A 24,323-nucleotide genomic window follows, 5' to 3' on the forward strand; every position below is an offset into this window, starting at 1 on the left:
CCAAGTAAAATTGTTATCTTTAAATTAAATCAATATATGTGTATATATATATATATATATATATTGGCATAGAGCTACGCTAAAATATTTAGTTAGTTATAACTATGGACGACGGTACAAAAGTTGTTCATGCACTGAGTGCATATTTCCAGGAGGGTAGCCACAACTCTCCGATTGGACTCTTGGAAGACATGGGTTTTTGTTTTTTGGGTGTGTTTTTTTTCTTTTTGGTGGGGAATTATGTGTGCTTGTCAATATGTTTGTTAGTAATTGGGTTTGTTTTTTCAATGGAGGTGTTAGTAATTAATGTAGTGTTTTTGTATGCTTCAAAAATCAGTGGGACTCAATACAAATCATGAGCAATCTAAGTATTGTTTCATATAATGTACATGGGCTAAACCACCCCATCAAGAGAAAGAAGATATTGAATCAACTCAAGACATTGCAGAGCTCAATAGCCTTATTACAAGAGACACATTTGACAGAGATTGAACATAAGAAGCTAAAAAGAGAATGGGTGAACCAGGTGTTCTACGCATCCTATGGTAAAAGGAGGGGAGTAGCAATTTTACTTGGAAAAGGGGTGGCGTTTAAAGTCGAAAAAGAAGTGAAGGACAATCTGGGGCGATATATAATGATTATAGGGTCAATGGCCGGTTGGGAAATATCAATAATGAATGTTTATGCACCAATTGAGGAAAATGGGACATTTTTTCAAGTATTAGCTAAATTAATAACCAACTGTGCGAAGGGAATGTTACTTATAGGAGGTGACTTTAACACTGTACAGAATTGCAAAGTGGACAAGTATCCTTCAGTACATGGAACAAATACAAAGAGGTCGAGGATGTTGAATAACATAACTAAAGAATTGGGATTGATAGATCCATGGAGAGAGAAGAATCCCCAAACTAAAGATTATACTTTCTATTCAAACCCGCATGGCAGCTATTCGAGAATTGATTACTTTTACATTTCAAGACAACATATGCATACAGTAGTAGAGTGTGGTATAGAGAATATTACTATAAGTGACCATTCTCCAATTACTTTGAAACTAAATTTAGACAATGAACCCCATTTTAGGTATTGGAGGATGAATGTATCTCTCCTCTCAGATAAAAACGTAGTACAGGAAATAAAACGGTGTATAAAAGAATATTTCCAAATCAATGACAACAATGAGGTTTCTCCATCAATACTATGGGAAGGAGGGAAAGCTGTAATAAGGGGGAAATTAATTGAAATATCGTCCCGACTGAAACGAATATGCTTAAAGAATCAGAAGGAATTGGAGGATAAGATTAAGGAACTAGAAGAGAAACATAAAAAACACCAAATGAATCCAGATTACAGGTATTAAAAACAACCAGAAGCAAATTAGATGAACTTCTGACAAATAAAGCAGAAGGGGCTCTGCGCTTTGTGAACCAGAGATACTATGAAATGGGCAATAGAGCCAGTCGACTGCTAGCCTTCCAACTTAAAAAGGCCCAAACAGATAGAATTATATCACAAATAAAACATCCTATCTCTAAACAATGTTTAGTAAAACCCAAAGGTATAGCAGAAGCATTTGCAGATTATTATAAAGAATTATACAAGGACTCTGAAAATGACTTAGATAACTACACTGCACAAAACTTTTTAGGAAAACTACATTTACCAACACTAACAGGGGGGGATACATTAGAAATTATTCGCCCCATTACAAAACAGGAAATACAAGATACAATAAATAACTTAAAAATAAATAAATCACCAGGAACGGATGGATTCCCGGGGGTGTTCTACAAAAGCTTTAAGGAAGAATTAACACCAGTACTGCATAAAGTATTTAACTATGCTCTAACAATAGGAGATCCCCCCAAATCATGGTCGGAAGCCATCATAACAGTCTTGCACAAAGAAGGAAAAGACCCAATATTGTGTGAAAGCTATAGACCAGTTAGTTTACTTTGTAATGACCTAAAAATTCTTACAAGCATACTGGCAAAAAGAATGCAGAAATTTATAGCGAAATTAATTAGAAATGATCAAACAGGGTTTATTCCGGGAAGGCAGGGTGCAAACAATATTAGGAGAACACTAAACATAATTACGAGCACAAAATCTAAGACCCAACCCTCGATGTTACTGAGCTTGGATGCACAAAAAGCTTTCGATGGGGTGAAATGGAGCTTCTTACATCAATCACTTATAGCTTTTGGCTTCCCTCAAATATTTGTTGAATGGGTGAAAATAATCTGTAAAAACCCTAAATCTCGTCTTAGAGTAAATGGTCACTGTTCAGATTTCTTTGATATCAAAAGAGGAGTCCGGCAAGGGGATTGTCTAAGCCCACTCTTGTTTGCAATAAGCATAGAACCACTCGCAGAATCAATTAGACACAATGAGCAAATAAGGGGGATATTTGATGAAGGAGGAACAGAACATAAAATATCATTGTTTGCAGACGACCTGTTGGTAATGCTGAAGGAACCTTCGTTATCAATACCACCACTGTTGGAGAGCCTTAAAATATATGGAGAAGTAGCTGGGTATTCAAATAATGAGAGCAAATCAATAGCAATGGTGATATCAGGAAAATGTCCAACAGAGGTGATTGAAAGATTTGATTTTAAATGGACAAATAAAGGGTTTAAATATTTGGGGGTGACCATTACACCACATTCCACACAGCTGTTTGATGCAAATTATGGAATGTTGATAAAAGAAATAAGGAAAGATTTGGAAAAATGGGAAATTTTGCCCTTAAGTCTTATCGGAAGGATAGAAACAATTAGAATGAACATATTACCAAGACTTTTATTTCTGTTTCAATCCCTTCCAATTCTGATTCCGGCATCCACATTTAAAATGTTAAATAAATTAATAACAAAATTCCTTTGGCAAAACAAGAAACCTAGAATAAAATACAAAACCCTGTTAGCTCCTAAAGAAAAAGGGGGCCTAGACCTACCCAATATTAAATATTACTATTGGGCGGCTCAAATTAAAGCACTCATCTTGTGGATTACTACAGACAAAGATACGATATGGGTGGACATGGAGCAGCGATCTTGTCCAAATATGCCTGTGGAATCGTTACCATACATATCAGTCACGAGGTGGAAGAAACTAAAAATCCAGAATGAATGGATTAAAGGAACTATTAAAACTTGGTCAACAATACAAAAAAAATTAAAAATATCAAGATCTGTGAATAGGGCTACCAAAATAGCGAAAAACCCAGACTTTAAACCTGGGGCTATGGAGGTAGGGTTTCAAAAATGGGCCCAAAAAGGACTGATGTTGATTACCCAAGTATTGGAAGCACAGGCAATGAAATCATTCGAACAACTCCAACAAGAATTTGACCTACCCAGAAATGATTTTTACAAATATTTGCAACTAAGGCATTACCTCCAGAAACACGAGGAATGGGGGAAAATATGTAAGGAGCCAACTAAGGTAGAGGAATTATTAATATCATATACAAAAGGACAATTAATAAAGGGGGTTATATCAAAACTATATAAAGCCCTGAGAATGGATCTCAGTAATGAGGACATGGCAGTTAAGGAAAAATGGGAACAAGAAACTAATGTAGCGATAAAAGACAACGGATGGGAAAAAAACATTGAAAGAGGGACACAAAATAACCAACAGCCCGACATGGAGGGAGTTTGAATGGAAAGTAAAAATGCGATTCTTCTATACACCCTCTATCACTTCAAAATATAAAAATACCTCAAATCTATGTTGGCGTAAGTGTGGGGGGGTCGGAGACTTTACGCATATTTTCTGGAATTGCCCTGTAATATTAAATTTTTGGAGAAGTATCCAGAGAGAAATAAAATTAATTACTGGCTGGGAGTTGCGGTTGGACCCAAAGGCTCACATAATAGGAATTTTGCCAGAAGAATTACTATCTGGTCAACAGAAATATATACTAAGGGTAATGCTTCTGGTAGCAAAGAAAATGATCACAGTTTCCTGGCTGAAACCACAACCTCCTGACATAAAACAATGGAGAGACAAATTAAAGCAAATGTACATTATGGAAAAAATCACTGCAAGACTTCAACTGAAACTTGACCAATTCGAGAAAAGATGGAAGCCTATCACACAAATTTTACTTGATGTCTAAACACCTCCCCCTATTTATTATGTTTTTTTTTTAATTTATTTATTTATTTATCTATTTATTTTTTTTTTTTTCTTTTTGGGTGTATATTTTTATTTATTATTTTTTTTATATATATATTTATTTTTGTATGGATGTATTGTATGAACATTTATTCTTTTCTATTAATAGTATTTTTTTTTCTTTATTGTTCCTTCTGTTATTTATGAGTGTGTCAAGTGTATATATTTTGTGTTGATGTAAGATGGTGGAATCAAACCTCTGTCAAAATTGGTGTGAGAAATAAAAAGTTAAAAAAAAAAAAAAAAAAAAAGAAGCCGGTTTGGCGTAGAAGGACAGGACGTCAGAGACCGACGAGATCGATAACGAATCAGGGTAACGAAAATAAACAGGAGAAACTAGATGGGAACCAAAACTGGAGAAACTAACCACAGGACCAGATTAGACGGAAAACAAAACTGGAACCTGAAATTAAATAGTACAAAAATAAACGTGAACAATACCGGGCTGCAGATATCACAGGAAAACAGGACATAACCCACGTCTTGTGGGGCAGAAGTTCGTTGACGGGCTGACACTGAAGCAAGAGAGCGCTAACCTTTATATACACAGAAAGTCAATCTCTAAACAAGCCGCAGCTGGCACAACACTGGCGGGCCAACCGTGACACACACGGGCAGGGCCAATTGGGCACAACGGCAACCGTGACACACACGGGCGTGGCCAAGTGGGCGCCATGGCAACCATGACAGACACGGGCGCGGCCAAGTGGGCGCCATGGCAACCATGACAAATATATCATTGGGCTTTTCGTTTTTATTACCGGTACCTTATATCACGTCACATTTTATTTTCACACTAAACCGCAAGAGGGTGCTCTAGGCCTGGTTCAACCTTGCCTTGTTGTCGTTGGACCTTTTTTGAACCGTAAGAAGGAAGCGGCTTATTGTCCCTAATTTGGAGGAGTTTTATTTACCAGTAAAAGTGACAGAGGATGAATATTTGATTGGAATTAGTGATTTGGAGTGAAGTTGATGGTCTGGTAAGCATGTTCTTTATCCCGGAGTTATCATCTGAATAACTCTTAATATTTTAGATTGTTACTAACAAGCCTGTCTGAGATATGCACGTATGTTTAATGTTAGTATACCTTTGTTTTCTATTTTATTTTTATTTTAAATTGCCTTTCAAGATGACATGTGACATGTGCAACCTCAGTGGAAATGTTTAAATCTAAGCTTAAAGCACACTTCTACTCTATAGCATATGAATAACCTATATTTTATATTGATAAAATGTGTATTATTTGCCCTCATGTAGGTTTTTGTTGAGGGGATGGTGTCATAATAGTCTGTAGTTTGCAATAGTCTTTGGTCTGTGCAGCCTCTTTGTGATTAAGGGCTAACAAATAAACATGACCTGACTTGACTTTTTTTGGTGTCTGATTTTAACAAATAAATGTTCCAAAAAATGCAACTTGTACTCAAAGTGCAATTTATATATGTTTTTTCCTTCTTCATTAGGGACTTTCTGACTCGTGCAACTTTTACTCCGGAGAGACTTAGTCTGGAAAATACAATAATTAATAATAGTTACCTGTTATGTCATTTAAGAAGTAACTCAGTAACCCCCCAAAATTACAAATACCAAAAAGTAGCGGTTACTCTGAACGTAACAAAGTAGTTAAAAATGACGGAATATACTCGCACAGAAACCCAACCCCCTGAAAATGCTTTAAAATAGCTACATAATAAAATAGAAGAAAATGTGTACACCAAGCTATAGAAGCAGTGAACTCCCTTTTTGTTCTTGGCTTCTGCAATGCTGAGAACTGTGAAAACAAACACTTAGGCGAGACACTGCATATAAATGTTGACTCCAGGCTTTAAACTACTCAAATATCTCTTTCTACATTTCTGTGTACTGATTGAGATGTTTTCTTTTTTTCTCCAGGCATCGTGTATTGCAAAATGAACTTAATTTTTTTTTATTTACAGTAGATTAATTGTTAAGGCTTGCCCCATCGATTGAGTTGGTTTGTTGTTCCTGTATAGGCCCCTCCCCACTCGCTACTCACCATTCACTACTGGTGACACACAACCAAATATGCGCAAAAGATGACGCCCTGATTTGAGTATTTTATTTTTTTGTTTTAAATATCGCTTCGATGCAAGTATATACGAAAGGAAAATTATCTGCATGAGGACAAATTCAGCATCCTCGTACTTGAGACGTTGCCACCATAGAGTAACAGCATTTAGTTGTACCTTGTAGGTAAATACAAATATGTCCCATTGTTTTTGGCGGGTATGAGTTGTGACAAAATTAATTGTGCAGACTTGTTTAGCAGTTGGTAAACATAGCAATTTAATTACTTTCATTCTTTCTTTCTTTCTTTCTTTCTTTTTCTTTCTTTCTTTCTTTCTTTCTTTCTTTCTTTCTTTCTTTCTTTCTTTCTTTCTTTCTTTCTATCATTTTTCCTCATATCCTCTTTTCATCATTTATTTCTCTCTTTCCCTTCTTTGCTTGCCTTTTTCTTCTTTTCTTTCTTTCCTTGCTTGCTTCCTGCTTTCTTCCTTGCTTGCTTCCTTCCTTGCTCCTTTTCTTCTTTCTTTAGTTTCTTTACTTGCTGGCTCCCTTGCTTGCTTCTTTTCTTCTTTTTTCTCTTTCCGTGCTTGTTTCTTTGCTCGTTTCTTTGCTTCTTTCCTTGTTTGCTTCCTTGCTTGCTTCTTTCATTATTTTCATTACGCCTCTCTTTTTTTATATTCCAAATTCGTACTGTTTTCCATATCAGGGTAGTGCATCTCACTTTTTGAACCTCCTTTGTGAAACAGGTCCCATGAGGTAGTGCTGAAAGACTATTAAATACTCAATTTTGTACATATTTTGTGAACGGTACTGTCTGTTTTTTTCTTCAGGCCCCTTGAAAGTCGTCATCCCCACAGAGTCGGTGTCTTCGTACCTCGGCGACACAGCACTCTTGCGTTGCGAGGTCTCGGGAGAACCGACGCCTGTCATTCGCTGGCAGAAAAACCGAGACGATCTACCGCTGACATTTGACCCATCATCTCGCCTGGCGGTTCTGCCGTCCGGTTCGCTGCAGGTCAGCCGTGTCCAGCCTCCAGACTCAGCCACGTATCGATGCCTGGCCGACAACCCCGGAAGCACCAGGACGGGGACAGATGCCGAGTTGCGAGTGCTCCCAGGTGAACCGACCATTGATAAAATGCAAATTACTTTATTGACAGGTGCGTAGCATATAAAAAAGCTCAATTCAGTGATAACCCTACACAGGAAAAGTTACATACAGGAGTTTGTTTTTTTAAACAAAATTCTACCTCGCTTTACAAAGGAAAACCCAGTACACGAGCAGTCCTAAGGGCTACCACTAGAGACCACTCAGCGCTTGTGAACGCAAAACCGCCATCCGCTTGGTCCAGTTTGCGCATGTGGGGCACCTTATTCTGCGCCCTTGGTTATACATGTAGAGTACCTGTATTCTGCAGCAAGTTCGTTCTGATCCCATTTCTTTAAACATACTTTATAGCATCTCCTTTTTGTGACATTTTGTAGGGTGCCTGAGAAAAAAAAGATAATGATGACAATTAAAACAAAACAAGAAATAATAGAAACACATGAGCACATTGTTCGTTTGAGTGACTAAGCCAAGGAGTACAATCTGGAAGCAGCGAGTGCTGATCACAAAGCCACATACGAATTTATGCAGAGCTTTGCTTCAATAATTGCCAAGGAAGATTATTAAAAAAAAAAAAAAAAACTTCGAAGAGAAGGAAAAAACAGCAAATCTGGCATCCACAAATGAAATTAGAGGGGCACTGGCTAAGTGGGAAGAAGTTGCTGCGTTCATTGGAAGGAAAAACACATCCATTTTGAAGGGGAAGTGGACCTTGGATAACTTTTTTAATTCAAAAAACCGGTTGAAAGTGATAGTTTGCAAGTCCAGCTAAAAGGGCATACTAAAGTGATGAATAAAAACTGAAACAGGCAAAAAATACAAAGTTTTATTTTTGTAATTAGGCATTTAATATTGGGTAAGTTTGCACGTTACATGAGCAATTCAAGCTACAAGCACGATCCTGGGACGAAGTACGCTTGTATGTAGAGGTACTTCTGTACTGTAATTATAGAATTTCATAAGTGAAAGAGGATATGAGATGATGTGTGCATGGAGATACACAAGGGCTTGAGTTTGGTGGTTTTATTCTATATTTGTGAGTACAAAACAATGATTACAGAATATTGGCAGGGGAGATGTCCCCTCAGTCCATGGCAGAATTACTCCCTTGGATTTGCTCATGTCTGGGGTCATTATAATAATGTTCCTTAAATATACAAACAATTATACTTGAAAGTGTCACAGGGGTGCTGGAGCCCATCCCAGCCATCCTGGCAGTAGACATTGGAAACCCTGGACTTGCCAAATGATCATAGGGCACTTAGAAACAAGAACAAAAACTATTCACTCACATAATCATTCCTAGGGAAAGTTTGGAACCACTTGTCAACCTTCTGTGCATCGTTTTTGGGATGTGGTAGATTTATGGAGAAAACCCACTTAAGTAAAGGGAGAACATGCAAACTCCACACATGAGGCCAGTAGCTGCAAATGTACTTGGGATCTCTGAACTATGATGTGGATGTACAAAGTAGTCAGGCACCATACCGCCTTTTCTTTTAACATTTATAATTAAATGTGCTTCACCAAAAATAAATAAAAATGCATGCAATGTATTTATTGAGCACTCGGCGTCATACGAACAATAATAGTCAACTTTTATGAAAGCATATTACAAAGATTTACAGTATTGAACATGGATGAAGACCAACGTAATCCTGCCTCTAAAGATCTGTTACCGATACCTAAACACTATTAATTTTTTTAACTTTAAGTTTTATTTAATGCCAAAAAATGCACGTACAAATCTAATCATTCGTATGTGTGTTTTTATTTTTGCTTCTTATTCAAATAATACTACACTAATTTCCCGACTATAAGCCTCACCTCACTATAAGCCACACCTTTTTCATTTTTTAAAGAAAAAAAAGTACATACATAACCCTCACCAGACTACAAGCCGCATGTGCACATGTTATGAATTTCCAAAGTTCTAACAACAAACACACACGGGAAAAAGGCACCGAGACACAGCAAAACAAGCAATAGAGCATAAAACACAGCAGCAACACAAAAAAAACGTGGTGGAAAAAAACGCTAGTAAAAGTTACAGCAACACACCAAGACAAGTTACAGCAAAAAAAAAGTATTTGTTTTTTCCATGTCAAAGTCTCATTGTATTAATGTAATAAGGGCAGTTCCGTGTCCTAAGACTTAAAAAGTGGTCGGCGGCGCCCTCTGTTGGCTGCGGCTGCATCGGCTCGCTACAACGGGTCAGGTGCAATCGACATTTCGTTCTGTGTACATTGTTACACAGAATGACAATACAAGGAAGTTATTATTATTATTATTATTATTATTAAACTCCTTTGGGATGTTTATTGCTAATTGTTTATTGCATCTTCCAATTGTCTAGCTCTTTTCTGCTCATGCTCCCCTAGTGGCCATTAGAAAAATGCCTACATTAGCCGCATCATCTTGGAAATTACGGTATACAGCTTCGGTAAACATTTCTCCAATAAAAGTGATATTGAAATTATTGAAAGGACACAATATTTGATCTACCTACCTACCTACTTGAGGTAAGATCTTGGGCCCGGGTCCAAATTTTAGGCCGGGTTTGGTATAACATTTAAATATTTTTAATTATCTACTCATCATTTATTCTATAGTATGTTTCTTTTTCTTCATGGAACATTCGGGAAGCATGTACGCTGCTTGGGGTGTGTGCCTTGAACTGCCGATCATTGCCGCTGGGGCCGATCGGTGACCTCTGATTGGTGCCGGGACGGCTGATTGGTGCTGTCCGTGTTTGGGGCGGCTGGGGAGTAGGGAGTTGTTTTCAAAGCCGGCCAAAATCTCCTCAAAAATAAAATTTTAAAATTCGGGTCTACTTTGGGCCTGGTCCCTCAAATCAAGTTAAACAGTCGGGCTTGGGCTGTTTCAGGCTTTTATTGGCGCCACCAGGCTGTACTTTCCCAAGACACACAACAGGAACCTACCTCCCTACCAACCTAAGCCAAACAGCTACCAGCACTTCTCAAACACCATAATACTGACATGTATATATCAAAGCGTCTCTCATAGCAAAGCATGTGAAGCAAATTGATGGCAGAGATAACTTGCCAAATGAGAAACAAAACCTTAAACCACTTACACTCCATTACAAAAAACCTGCAAATTTTGTTACAATTGAGACACTTGTTTGCTAATTTTGCCGGCAGCTGTCAATCTTAATCCAGGAATGCAGCCAAGTTTTCAGTCTGAATTAAATCTGCCTTCACACACAAACGCACACAGGATTGTAACAAGAGTACTCACAATACTCTTTAAAGCAGGGGTGTCAAATGGATGGAAGGGACAATGAAACATTTATCTACAGATATTGAAAAATATTTTAACCATGCATATAGACAAGTGAAACTCATTGAACCTACTGCCAAGCTAACACATATATTACAATATATAAATAAAACCATTTGTTCTTAGGGCTCTGTCAGCACAAAAGACACATTTCCTTCCACATCTGCCAAGGGCCCCCTTTTGCTTTATGTGGTGTATGTGAAGATATCACACACTCGGGTGTTTTGTCAAAACTTTGAAATTCGACATTTTTATCCAATAATTATCTTTTGTATATGATCTTATTTTTAAGATGGTGCTTTTGCCCCAGAAGGGCTGATGAAACTTCTTTTCTGTTGAAGCGTCTGCTTTGTAGATTTGTGCAGCCTGAGGGATTACCTGAGGGCAAACACCTATCACTTGAAACTGAAGAGTCTTTGTGTGTTTGTCTCATGTCCTTGGGCTTGACTTCAATTAAGTAGGTCTGTGTGCATACCTCACATAATGAATGTGGCATCATGTTTTCCAATTAGAGAAAGAGGTGTAATTTTGGGGTTAGGTTTAAGCATGATGGCGGTTATCTTGTCTTGTTTTTGAAAGGCGTTTGCGCTACTTGGAATTCTGGTATGGATACGATCCAAGCAGAAACAATAGTATTGATTGATAGTGAAAAAATACAAAAATGTTTTTCCTAGAAATGCCATTAGACTTGAATTGTGTGATTAATGGGATTTTACTTACTTATCCAAAGGTTGTTGTTATTTATTTATTTATTTATTTATTTTTAATGAACGCATGGTACGTTTTATCATCTTGTTGCCTAGCTTAAGGGCACATTATGCACGTTCTATTTTGTGTTTTTTTTTTCAAATTATTAACATGAAAATGACATCCAGAAATGGATTTCTTATTGCATTTCTTTAAATTTATCAAAGAAATGAAACATACTGTAATTCATTAATACTGTAATGAAACTCGAGGCAGTAGCCTACAACAGAGTAGTCGCGTGTTGCATCGTTCTCCACAGGATGCACTGCATTAAATAAACGTTGTCATTTGGATGGTAGGTTAATATAGGTAAATGATATGCACAGCACGTGCTGTGCAACGATTATTATAAGCTCACATACAACTTTTTTTACATTGTATCATAGTAGAGGTAGGCATTACTTGGAATTTTGGTATTGGTCTAGTCCAACTAAATACAGGGTAGTATTGACTGATACTGATCTAACTGCATGTTAGGTTAATTGGCCCGTAAAAATTGTCCCTAGGTGTGAGTGAACAAGTGAGTTGGCTGTCTCTGTGTGCCCTGTGACTGGCACGCAACCAGTTCAGGGTGTCCCCTGCCCGAAGATAGCTGGGATGGGCTCCAGCAGCCCCGCGACCCTAGTGAAGATAAGTAGAGCAGATAATAGATGGATGGATGGATTGCTGTTACAACAGTTAAACAACATAAATCAAGAGAATCAAACCAAAACAGCTGAAATGTAACGGAAATATACCTTTCAACTTTTATGTTCCTCTAGATTTTTTTTTTGAACATTTCAAATTGTGTACGTGGTATAATCATTTTTGAAGGAGAATAAAATAACAAGTTGTTTTTTCAGGAAGATCTTGTCTTACCCATTTTGTCACTAATGTATTGGTCACTGGCTACAGAAAACAACGTGTTTGCAGATTGCTAATATTGTTCCGGTATTCCATATAGTCTGTCTCGCTGTGACTAAATAGGTGCCTAGTTGTGTTTACAAGGTGTGTTATCGCTGAATAAGAACAATTGCAATCACTAATATGTGATTGGCTGAGGTTGACAGGTATGTGAAAAGAAAAGTGCAAAAACCAGAACCAATGGGATAACATCATTTTTTAAATATATTTTTTAAATTACATGTCACTGTAATTACAGCTTACCACAGTCAAATCTAATGGTTACATTTTGTCCTTGGCCAAGCTTGATTGGGTTTATGGACCTTTGTTCAAAGTTGTTAAACACACATTAAACACTGCTGACACTTTTATTTTATTGGAATAGACATGTGTGCTGCAATGATATGGCAACCTATTCAGGCTCTCAATTGCCTACTGCCCACCAACAGCCTATTGCAGAATAGGCTCCATTGTGGTCCTCTGTTTTATATTTATTCAGATTCAGATTCAGATTCAGATCTACTTTATTGTCATTCTAGTACACGTGTATACAGAACGAAATGTCGATGCATCTGACCCCCACAGTTTCCTTGAATGTACAGATATAAATAAAGTTGTATTGTAATTGGCTACGTATAGTATTTTACCATAGTGCCGATAGTGCAAGAAGAGTAGCTAACCAGATGTGCAAAATGGGCAGTCAGGTTAACAAGTCAGGTACACAGTAACATTAACACTGTAACAATAACGCTGTAATTACCATAGTGCAGAGAGCAATGTGCAATGAGTGGCAAGCTATAAAAAACTGCCAGTAGTGCAAAAAGTCAGATTAGCAGCCGTTTAGATTTAAGTTAACTATATGTTAGATTGACCATTTAACAGTCTAATGGCCAGGGGGACTAGACTATTGCGGAGCCTGGTGGTCCTGCACCGCACACTGCAGAACCTCTTCCCAGAGGCTAGCAGAGTGAACAGTCCATGATGGGGGTGAGAGGGGTCCCCGGTAATGTTCTTAGCATGGGATAGGCAGCGCTTCTGGCCAATGTCCTGAATGGAGGGAAGTGTAGTCCTGATTATTTTCTCTGCTGTCCTCGCTGCAGCCTCCACACCACACAGAGATACAGCTGGTCAGGATACTCTCTATGGTGCCCCTGTAGAATGTGATGAGGGAGGGTGGGGGCAGGTGGGCTCTCCTCATCCTCCGCAGGAAGTACAGGCGCTGCTGTGCCCTCTTAACCAGTGATGCAGTGTTCACGGACCAGGTGAGTTTGTTTGTAATGTGCACCCCTAGGAACTTGATACTGCTGACAACCTCCACAGCCTTGTTGTTGATGCAAAGTGGGGCATGGTTGGGCTGGTTTTTCCTAAAGTCGACAATGATCTCTTTAGTTTTGTCAACATTCAGGACCAGGCTGTTGTCCCTGCACCAGCCCACCAACTGCTCCACCTCCTCTCTGTAGGCTAGGTCGTTGTCATCCCTGATGAGGCCCACCACTGTTGTGTCGTCAGCATACTTCACGATGTGGTTTGTGGCGGACCTAGGGACGCAGTCGTGTGTCATCAAGGTGAACAGCAAGGGGCTTAGGACGCAGCCTTGGGGGGAGCCCGTGCTGAGGTAGATGACATCTGAACTGTTCTGACCTATCCGCACTGATTGGGGTCTGTCACAGAGGAAGTCCAGCAGCCAGTTCCGCAGGGGGGTGTTGAAACCCAGGAGTCTCATTTTTTTTTTTTTTTTTTTTTTTTTATAGTATGTTTTAAATAATTTGACATCATTTCAGTTAATGATTTAAAGAATTGAAATTGATTTTGCAGATGAATGTGTTAAATTCTTGTGACGAAAGAAAACCAAACCAAAAATGTGTCAATATTTGTAATTCCTGTCAACTTATTTTTTGCATTATTATTATCATCATTATTATTATTATTATTATAATTATTATTAGTAGTAGTAGTCGTAGTAGTCGTAGTAGTAGTAGTAGTAGTAGTAGTATTATTATATTGTGTGTTGAAACTGTTCTGGGTCAGTGAATGTCAGGCTAATTAGACAAAAAGAAAAACCAAACAGGAGAATTTATAGATTGCACACGGAGAACATAATAAAGTGGCTTTTGGACTAGGTAACTTTTTTCAAAATTAGACAACACAGGATCTACAGTGCAGAAGTAAATGGAAGGATACCAAGAGGAAGGCCGCGATTGACGTGGGTGGATGGTGTTATGAGTGCAGTGAAGGAAAGAGGTCTAAATATAATAGAAGCTCGAGCTCTTGTTGGTGATAGGAATGAGTGGAGAGGTGTTGTGAAAGGAAAGTAGGATGTTTGGACGCTTTCTAAGGGATGGGCAGGGCACCTGTATGATGCGGCAGGGGTTAACCAATGAAAGCTGTCGGGCCCTGCTGTTGAACAGAAGAGTGTGTTGTGTCACCCTGAACTGAGTGACATGGCCGCTTTCTCGTGTTCCGTTTCATATGGAGGGACGAAAGCATGACCAACTTGGGTGCCGAGGTGCTTAACTTGTTTGGGTGTTAGGGCATTAGGGTTGGCCATGGTCCAAAAATTTTAGTGAGGGTTTTTTGCTACTTTTTCCCTTTTTTTATTTTCTTTGTTTTTGTGTGTGTTTGTCTTGCTGTCGGTCACCCCTCTCGAGGGATATGACCAGGGTAGATAGATAGAATACAGCAGATCTTTGTCAATATGTTTTATTACTTGTAGTAACAATTCACAATCTGAAAACAAGACAATTTGCTGTGGATGCATTAGATATTAAAATCAGAAGCAATGACAATACTTACTGAATAGTGTGAAATTAGTCTGCAAAGTCATTGAAATGTCACCTTTTTACATTAGTGACTGTTGTGAAAATGCATTATTTTGGCATCCTGTTCTCATTCATTACTAATCTTATCAAATAAAATGACTAAGGATTTTTCATGCAACACTAAAGTTCAACAATAACTATGTAGCTCATTGTTGCAACACATAATGGAAATACAAATTCACATTGAGCTTGTTTTTAACACACACATTTGGTAGGTAACAACACATGTTGTAAGTGATAAACGAATCATAAACGGCCATATGTTTATAGCTCAAGTATTCTAAAATCTTTGATCTTTATTTTACGGACAGAGTTGATCCTCACTTTGTGTCTTTGCCCGCACTATTGTTTCAATTGAAAAGGCTGAACAGAGGATCTCATCTAATTTAATGAACAGGAAATTGCTTTCGAACCATTGCCTCTAACAACTATCTTGGTAACAACAAAATCTATCATATTGTGTAAACATGTAATTACAGCTTGGTTGGAAGCTGGTAAATATCTGATTCATACATACAAAGCATTGCTCTTACAGTAAAACATTTGAAGTTGCTTTAACTCAAAGTTAATTACAGAACGTAAGTGATACTATTTTTGATGTGACAAAGACAATAAAATCCACTTGGGCTTGCTCTTTCCAATGAAAAAAAACATTTATATTGAAAAGTCTTTAAAACAGGCAGGTTTTTCTCTAGTTATTGTATTATTCACAAATAGAGAGTACCACAACAGAGCCAACAACATTATAATGGAGTCCTCTTACTCCGGCCACCACCTCTTTGACCAGTTACCCTCTGGAGGGCAATACTGGTCCCTTTGAACAGGGACTAACAGGCTGTCAGCACGCGCACAAATCAGTGAAAAATACATATCTTACCAGTTGTATTGAAAAAAGGGTATTGTATAGGACAGGGGTGGGCAAACTGGGCCATTGTTTTAAGATTTACCGACATATGTGAATTTTGAAGCTGCTAAATGTTATTGCGCTACTTTTATTTGTCACGACCGGTACCCAAATGCGTAACATTTCATTCAATGCTTTATCAAAAGATGGGGGAAGTCAGGGCGGAAGGAAAAAACAACAGCGACCCGGTGCTCGCTGGGCAGGGGGAGCAGTAAGCCCTTGCGAACGAAACGTAGTCGGGGATCGGAAGCAAGTCAGGCAGCCGGGACGGGAGGATGGAGCGTGGTCGGAGTTTGGAAGCAAGCCGGGCAGCCGGGACGGGAGACGGAGTGTGGTCGGGGATCGGAAGCTAGTCAGGTAGCCGGGACAGGAGAACGAAGCCTGGTCGGGGATCGGAACCAAGTCAGGTAACCGTAGATGATTGTGGAGGCCAAGGACAGGGGATCGATACAGAAAACAGGGGATGGGTCGGGACAAACGGGAGCCAGAGTCAAGTAGTGCTTGCCTTGCATGTGCGGATGTTCGCTGGTGGACAGACAAGGAGTGAACGAGAATGACGTGCTTAAATAGGAGGAGGACTAATTAGGGAATGAGTGGCAGCTGGGGCTGAATGAGTGAGCGCAGGTGAGGGCAATTGGCAAATCATGACAATATTTATATTATTATGGAAAAAATTGCACTTACGACATAGGAGAGTCTCCAACCTTGTAAATCTCATCTCATCTCATCTAATTAGCCGTACCGCTTATCCTCATTAGGGTCGCGGGCGGGCTGGAGCCCATCCCAGCTATCTCTGGGCAGTGGGCAGGGGACACCCTGAACTGGTTGCCAGCCAATCGCAGGGCACACAGGGACAGACAACTCATTTGCTCATTCACACCTAGGGACCTTGTAAATATTTTTGCCTATTTATCCTGACATTCTTTAATCTTTCTTTTTTAAGCCTTTAATGGGTGTTGATCTTGTTCATCCTGAAGTGCCATGTCTAATCTTGTTGCAAACAATGTCTGCTATGTTGTTACTAATGGCAATAAAGTGTTCTATTCTATTCTATTCTATTCTATTCTATTCTATTCTATTCTATTCTATTCTATTCTATCCTATCTTATTTTTGGTTCATGGTTTATGGATCCCTTAACTTCCTCTGGTGTGTCTTGGGCAAGTAGACCCTGGCGGCATCCATTCTCTCCAGGACAATTTTTGGGTTTGGGGTTTTCTCCCTTGCATGAAACAGTACTGCTTTCAATGGTAACTCCTATACAGCACCTCCATCATCTCCCCGCTGTTGTTGTTGGTGTAAAGTAGATAGATAGATAGATAGATAGATAGATAGATAGATAGATAGATAGATAGATAGATAGATAGATAGATAGATAGATAGATAGATAGATAGATAGATAGATAGATAGATAGATAGATAGATAGATAGATGGATAGATAGATAGATAGATACTTTATTCATCCCCGTAGGGAAATTCACACTTCCAGCAGTCTACCCCGTTGTTTATTAACAGATGAACATGATGCCCTAGGGGTGCTTGTAGCGGAGTGGATGACGTCACGCCAGTCCAAAAGTTCGGCAGATAGAAATATTTTCTTTGTGAAAATATAGGGATACGCCACCTCGTGTTAGCAAGTCCACCTCCTCTCCGATTCCCCCCGGCTTTCGTGTCTCTGTTTAGCGGCGTTGAAGCCGGATAGCTCCGGGTAGCTCCGGGTGGCTACACGTTAGCGTCCGGAATGCTAAACGTGAGCCACGTTTCCGCAAAACACAGCAACTGCGCTCCCTGGTTTTGGCATGGAGAGAGGGTACGTTTCCCCACCAATATCAAGCATGCATTGTTTTGTCAACACCAATAATGCGTGATCACTAAAATGAGCTTTGTTGACACGAACGCCGGGACCAAACCTGCGCCTTTGGTCCCGTATTGTCCTGACAGGAGTTTTCTCTGTCATTCATTCAGAGCCTGGCATTAACCGGAACCTGCAGTTTCTCCAGCGTCCTATGAGAGTAACTGCTCTGCTAGGAAGCGACGCTGTCCTGGAATGTTCTGCTTCTGGATACCCCACTCCTAACATCCAATGGCGGAGAGGTGAAGAACTGCTCCAGACTTGGTATGTACAGTAGCTGTTCATATTCTATTCAAAACATATGCGGAATTTTGAAGCGAATAGGGTTTATTATACACTGTTCACTTAATAGATTCCTTCATTAATTGCATTCATTTCAAGATGTAGCCTCACTCCTAACTTATCAGATTTGTTGATTTTGTGATCTGTATAAATTATAGTTATTTTGATATGCTAATTCTTATTTGCAGACTCTGCGTTTCTTACGTTCACCTTCAAGTGGGTATATACTGTACATGACACAAGACACCTATTAATTTGTGTACTATCAATACTGTACAAGAAAAATGCAAAATAATTACCTCAAACTGTGCCATGCATTATCTGCTGCAGTTTGGAATCAATATGTGTGTAATAAGATGAAAAAAATAATAGAATGCAGAGCTTAAAATTGCAGACATATTTTGTTCATAAAACCTGGCTATGATAAAGGTTGTCAAAGATTATTTTTATGTTCAAGAATCACTTTGCACGCTATATGTCACAGACCAGGAACGGAGACGGACCCAATTGCGTTTGTTTTACTCAGTTTTATTTAGAGGACTTGCATCCCCGATCTGATGATCGGCGGTCACGGGTGGGAGATAGCAGGAACGCGGAAGTGGCACTTCCGTGTCGAGCAGAGGTAGTTGTTGACAGCGAGAACAAACAGGTCGATGGCCGGGGCAGAGGAGCAAAAACATAAACGGGTCAGAAGTCACAAAAGTTCGCCTAGCGTGTAGCGCAGGTTCACAAAACGATCCGACGAGTGTTGTCAGGAAGGTGGGGGGGGGTAAAAAAGAGGAAGCAGCCAATCAGCGTCCACGGCTGTTGGCGCCAACAAAGACTCAGGTGTCCTGCATCAGTAATCATGACAACCCAACTCCCCCCCTCAAGGGACGCCTCCAGAAGTCCCAAAAAGATAAACAAATGAGTACCAACACCAAAAAAAAAAAAGTAATTCAGCATGTAGGAACACAAAAAACATAAGTAATCCATCGTCAGCATCAGGGGGCGTGGCATAAGCAGCATCCGGAGGAGACTGGGCGGACCGGCAGGTGTCGCAGCCGGATGTCGCAGACGGGCGACGAGACAGGCGAGCAGGCAGACGGACAGGCAGGCAACGGGACAGACCAGCGTTGTGACAAGCCGACGGGCGATCCAGGCGTGCAGGCAGACAGACGCCGAGACCGGTGGGCAGGCATGCAGGCGGGCGAAACGAGCAGGCGGACAGGCGACCAGACGGACAAGTTAGGCAGGCAGCCGGACGATGAGTCGGGCAGGCAGTCAGACGACGAGTCGGGCAGGCAGGCGGACGAAGAGTCGGGCTGGCAGGTGGACGAAGAGTCAGGCGGGCAGACAGACGATGAATCGAGCAGGCAGACAGGCGAAACAGGCAAGCAGACGGGCATGGCAGGCCGACGGGCTGGCAGGTGGACAGGCGAAACCGGCAAGCAAACGGGCATGGCAGGCCGACAAACAGGCATGGCAGCCGGACAGACGGGCATGGCAGGCACAGACGAGTCTGAAGGGCAGACAGGCGAATCAGGCAAGCAGACGGGAACCTCCGACAGATAGGGCATTGCGGGAAGGGGCCTGGAGCGGATAGGATGAGAAACTGTGTGCAGACAGGTTCGGTGGCATTTAGGCCCCCACTCCAGAACCGCCCCCGTCCGCCAGTCGAAGCGAGGGTTGTGCTTAACCAGCCAAGGGTGTCCCAGGACGAGCGGTTGACCGGGGGAAAGGAGCAGGTGGAAACTTATCCGCCGATGTGTGCAGCTGACTGGCAAGCACCTCCGGGAGCGCGTCAAGCCATTGTTGCTGGTGTTGAAGCAACTGATGTTGCTGCGGGAAAATGTTCAGGTTTTCTAACGCTAGATGTCTATCTTTTGGTTTGGCTTTTTATCATGACACATATAATCAGTTAGCGCAAGCAAGAAACCTTCCTGCTTTGATATAGCTGACTACTCCTTTGTTTTCTATTCAAGTCACAGAAACAACTTTGATTTAGTTTACCGTTTTATTCGAAGTACAAGAGCTGTACGATGTTGATTTAATCATCTTTTGAATGATTTTATTTCCGCAAAAAAGTTAACTTTTCGTAGCTAGTTGTTTTGTTTTGTATTAGCTAATATGTTGAAACTGTTATATTTTCTTTTAGTTTCCATTTTTGCACAGCTCAAAAGCATTGAAAAAATAACTTGACTTTGACATTGGAATACTCATTGTTAATATTAATATTTTTATCATGCATAATATCATTAACATAACAAAATACTAAAGAAAATCAACCGCTGTCTTTTTTTTTTTACTTTACTACTGCTCTGGTACATGTATAATCTATGGCACTTGGAATGTTAAACAGCACAGTTGAACCATAATAGAGCAGACGCCAAACACTTAATCATGCAATATACGAGTACCATAAAATAACACAGATCCTGTTTTTCCTGTAGGAATAAGAAGTACTCTCTCCTGGCTGGCAGTAATCTGATCATCAGAAGTGTTACTGATGACGACTCGGGCAGTTTTACCTGTACAGCTACTAACAAGAACCACAACATCACAGCAAGTGCAGAACTGAGTGTGCTAGGTAAGAAATGACACACATCACAAACAAAGGGATATATTTATATTATATTATATTATATTATATTATATTATATTATATTATATTATATTATATTATATTATATTATATTATATTATATTATATTATATTATATTATATTATATTATATTATATTATATTATATTATATTATATTATATTATATATATATACTGTATATATATCAGGCAGCACGGCAGCGCAGTGGTTAGCGCGTGTGCGGCACAGTTCTGAGGTCGTGGGTTCAAATCCAGCTCCCGGCCTTACTGTGCGGTGTTTGTATGTTCTCCCCGTGCTTGCGTGGGTTTCCTCCGGTTTCTCCCACATTTCAACACATTCCAAAGACATGCATTTCAGGTGAATTGGCCGGTCCAAATTGTCCCTAGGTGTGACTGAGCAAGTGAGTTGTCTGTCCCCGTGTGCCCTGCGATTGGCTGGCAACCAGTTCAGGGTGTCCCCTGCCCACTGCCCGATGATTGCTGGGATGGGCTCCAGCACCCCCGCAACCCTACTGAGGATAAGCGGTGCAGCTGATGAGATGAGATGAGATATATATATATATATATATATATATATATATATATATATCCGGGAGGGACTCGGTGTAGAGCCACTGCTCCTCCGCGTTGAGAGGAGCCAGTTGAGGTGGCTCGGGCACCTAATAAGGATGCCTCCTGGACGCCTCCCTTCGGGAGGTGTTCCGGGCACGTCACACCGGCAGGAGGCCCCGGGGGCCACCCAGGACACGTTGAAGAGACTATGTCTCTCGGCTGGCTTGGGAACGCCTCGGGGTCCCGTCGGATGAGCTGGAAGAGGTGGCTGGGGATAGGGACGTCTGGGCTTCCCTCTTAACGCTGCTGACCCCGCGACCCGACCTCGGATAAGCGGAAGACAATGGATGGATGGATATGTATATATATATATATATATATATATATATATATATATATATATACATTGTGTTGGCATTTGGACTGTATTTGAAACAGTCTTTTTCTTACTTTCACCATTTCCCACCTAGAATAACTAAAAACAAGCAGGACACGTGTGAAATCCCTCCACCCGCAAACCTTTTTAATGCAGGGAACAGGGGATTTAATGTGTTAATGGTATTATTATCGAAATGTGTTGTCGGGTTTCATGTTCCCAAATCTTTCTAAATGACTCCTTTCCTGCTTTCATATTCTTAAATTATCATTCCGTTTTCCGTAAAGTTTAAATAGAAATATACAGTTTAAATGTTGGATATATCATAAAATAGTGGCACACCAATTTTTAATTTCATGTTTTTAAAAACAAAAATGCTTTTACCGTTACAAAATTGAAAAAAAGCTTGCGAATAGGCAAACAAAAAGTCAAAATCCTCGTTCAAAAACAATAAAGATAATGATTACTGTTTAATAATAATAAACCATAAGTTGAATAAATACCCAGTGTTAAAAAAAAACTAAAACGTGCCACTTAAAAAAATCATCCAAGGGAGGAAAGAAGAATACTCATGGGAAACATGGGAAACTCACATTCTAAGGGGCCGGTCACACAGCCGTTTGCGGCTGAATCACGGCCAGAAATTTCTTCCTGTGAGGCGGACGCTATTGGACGCTTTGAGATCGCCATACAGACGAGATACAGCAGTGCTTAACACGCGGTCGGAAATTCGTGCGCGGGTGGCAGCGCGAAAAAGTTTTGCGCTGCTCAATTCTTTAGAGCGCGGGTACACAGCCTTTCACGGGGGTAAACGGCTGTGTGACCGGCCCCTAAGAGAGAACATTTCGAGCAAAAAATAATAATGAAAAAAATCACCCTTTATATCTCCTGGGGGAATTTTCTTTTGCACTCTGAAGTATACCGGGAGGAAATAAAATCACATCCAAAATCAAATACACTCATAAAAAATGTAATGTAAACCTTGTGTTTGCTTCAGGAGGCTTTTATAAATAAAATATGTTTGCATTTATCTGTCTAACTCTTGGCTGCTCGTGGGTTGAGATTCAGTTACACTACAGACAACACACACACGTGCACAAAATATGCTTGCATTATTTCGTAGATACCTTATCACACAAGGTACAATTTTTAACTGTGCATAATTGGGTAGGAAAAGTACAATGTGTGTGGGCACTCCGTACCATTCGATAGCAGCCTTACACGAGCAATAGGGCTGGACAAATCAACCCAAAATAAAACTTTTAGACATTATGACCTATGACAGTTTGAATCTATTTCAAACAAACCAAACTAATGTATTTAAATGAAATGTAATGTTTATGAAATATCTCTTGTGCATTGTGTTCATTCAAGAATAACTGATTTGAAATCGTTCCCACCCTCACCAAACATCTTTAGGTCATTGGATTTGAAACCTAATCTGGGATTTTTATACATAATTTAATCAAATTTATTTAGCTCATGCAACTTTTGACCAAATTTTCTTGAAAAATAGTCTGTTTGTACCTTGCTTATTACATTTATGACCAATGCATTTTGGTAGAAAAAGTTCCTTAAAAATATAAGGTAGTTTTGCTATTTGCTATAGCTTGAGATATTTATTCCTGTTTTATTTCAAGAAACAAAATAAGATATCTTCGAACCATAAATTTATTACTACCACGATCCCCTGTAAGTAAACACCCAATATAAATATCTTCTGCTTTTACATGCCCACACTTTCATGTGTAAATATTTTCTGCTCATATATATCAAAATTATTTTTATCTTTTTTTTTAATCTCTTTTCTTATAGCAGTCCATATGTGTAACTGGAGTGCCATGTCCAATTTCGTTGTCACAATATGTTCAACTCATTTTGTCACAATGATAATAAAGGTATATTCTATTCTATTCTATTCTTATTAAATATTAAACGGACACTGAGTAATATTTGACTACTAGATGTCGCTGTAAGTGCAACCAAAAACGAGGGCTCAAAAGCACAAGAGTACAAACTTTGGAGACTCAAAGTGACCAAAATGCACCATTTTCCTTTTACTTATTTTTTTGCTCAGACTTTTTGAGGTTTGTTTTTGTTACCCGTAGCAGCAAGATTGCGGTACATTATGTCATCCCCCTTTAGATGGGGCTTATATTATGTAAACTTAATGCTAGTTTATTAACCCTTGATAGTTCATATATATATATTTGCTTATTCAAACCAATATTTTGTACATGAATTATAGATTTCCTTAACTACTAGAAGGCACTAATATACACTGTCCTCTTAAGGTTTAAATATTGTCCCAAAATGTATTTTTAAGATGGCTTTTCAACACCATGAAACAGACTTAACAACGACTAGATCAAACAAAAAATGTAATAAGATACCATTTTTTTCCTTACTTGCTTACACATCCTCAATTTGCTGGCTATATTATGTGTAATTAGCACTGGCTTTGAGTAATTAAACTTTAGAAATCTTGCAGTAGTTGGACATTTCAGTGCATTTTTTATTTTATATAGAGATGAATTGATCAAATTATTTTTTTCAATTATTGGCATGGAGTAAACCACCCTCTTGTGATTGCTTTACCAAATAAAAAGCTCCATCGAACCATATTTCCGTCAATTTTCAAACATCTTCTTCCCTCGATCACATCTATATTAATTAACTCTAAGAGTTCAGGTTACC

General features: G+C 39.5%; 1 protein-coding gene across 3 annotated transcripts in view; it reads left to right on the forward strand.

Moving 5' to 3' along the window:
• Positions 1-24,323, forward strand: part of dcc (DCC netrin 1 receptor) — a 409,358-nt gene that overhangs the window by 113,298 nt on the left and 271,737 nt on the right. For all 3 annotated transcript variants that reach the window (XM_088355706.1, XM_088355707.1, XM_088355708.1), the window contains exons 3-5: positions 7,048-7,335; positions 17,945-18,095; positions 20,546-20,682. In XM_088355706.1, the coding sequence (XP_088211832.1) occupies positions 7,048-7,335; positions 17,945-18,095; positions 20,546-20,682 (576 nt within the window). The remainder of the gene's footprint in view (positions 1-7,047; positions 7,336-17,944; positions 18,096-20,545; positions 20,683-24,323) is intronic.

Source organism: Urocampus carinirostris, chromosome 16, assembly GCF_059441175.1.
Source record: "Urocampus carinirostris isolate Australia breed hairy pipefish chromosome 16, RoL_Ucar_1.0, whole genome shotgun sequence".
Lineage (NCBI taxonomy): Eukaryota > Metazoa > Chordata > Actinopteri > Syngnathiformes > Syngnathidae > Urocampus > Urocampus carinirostris.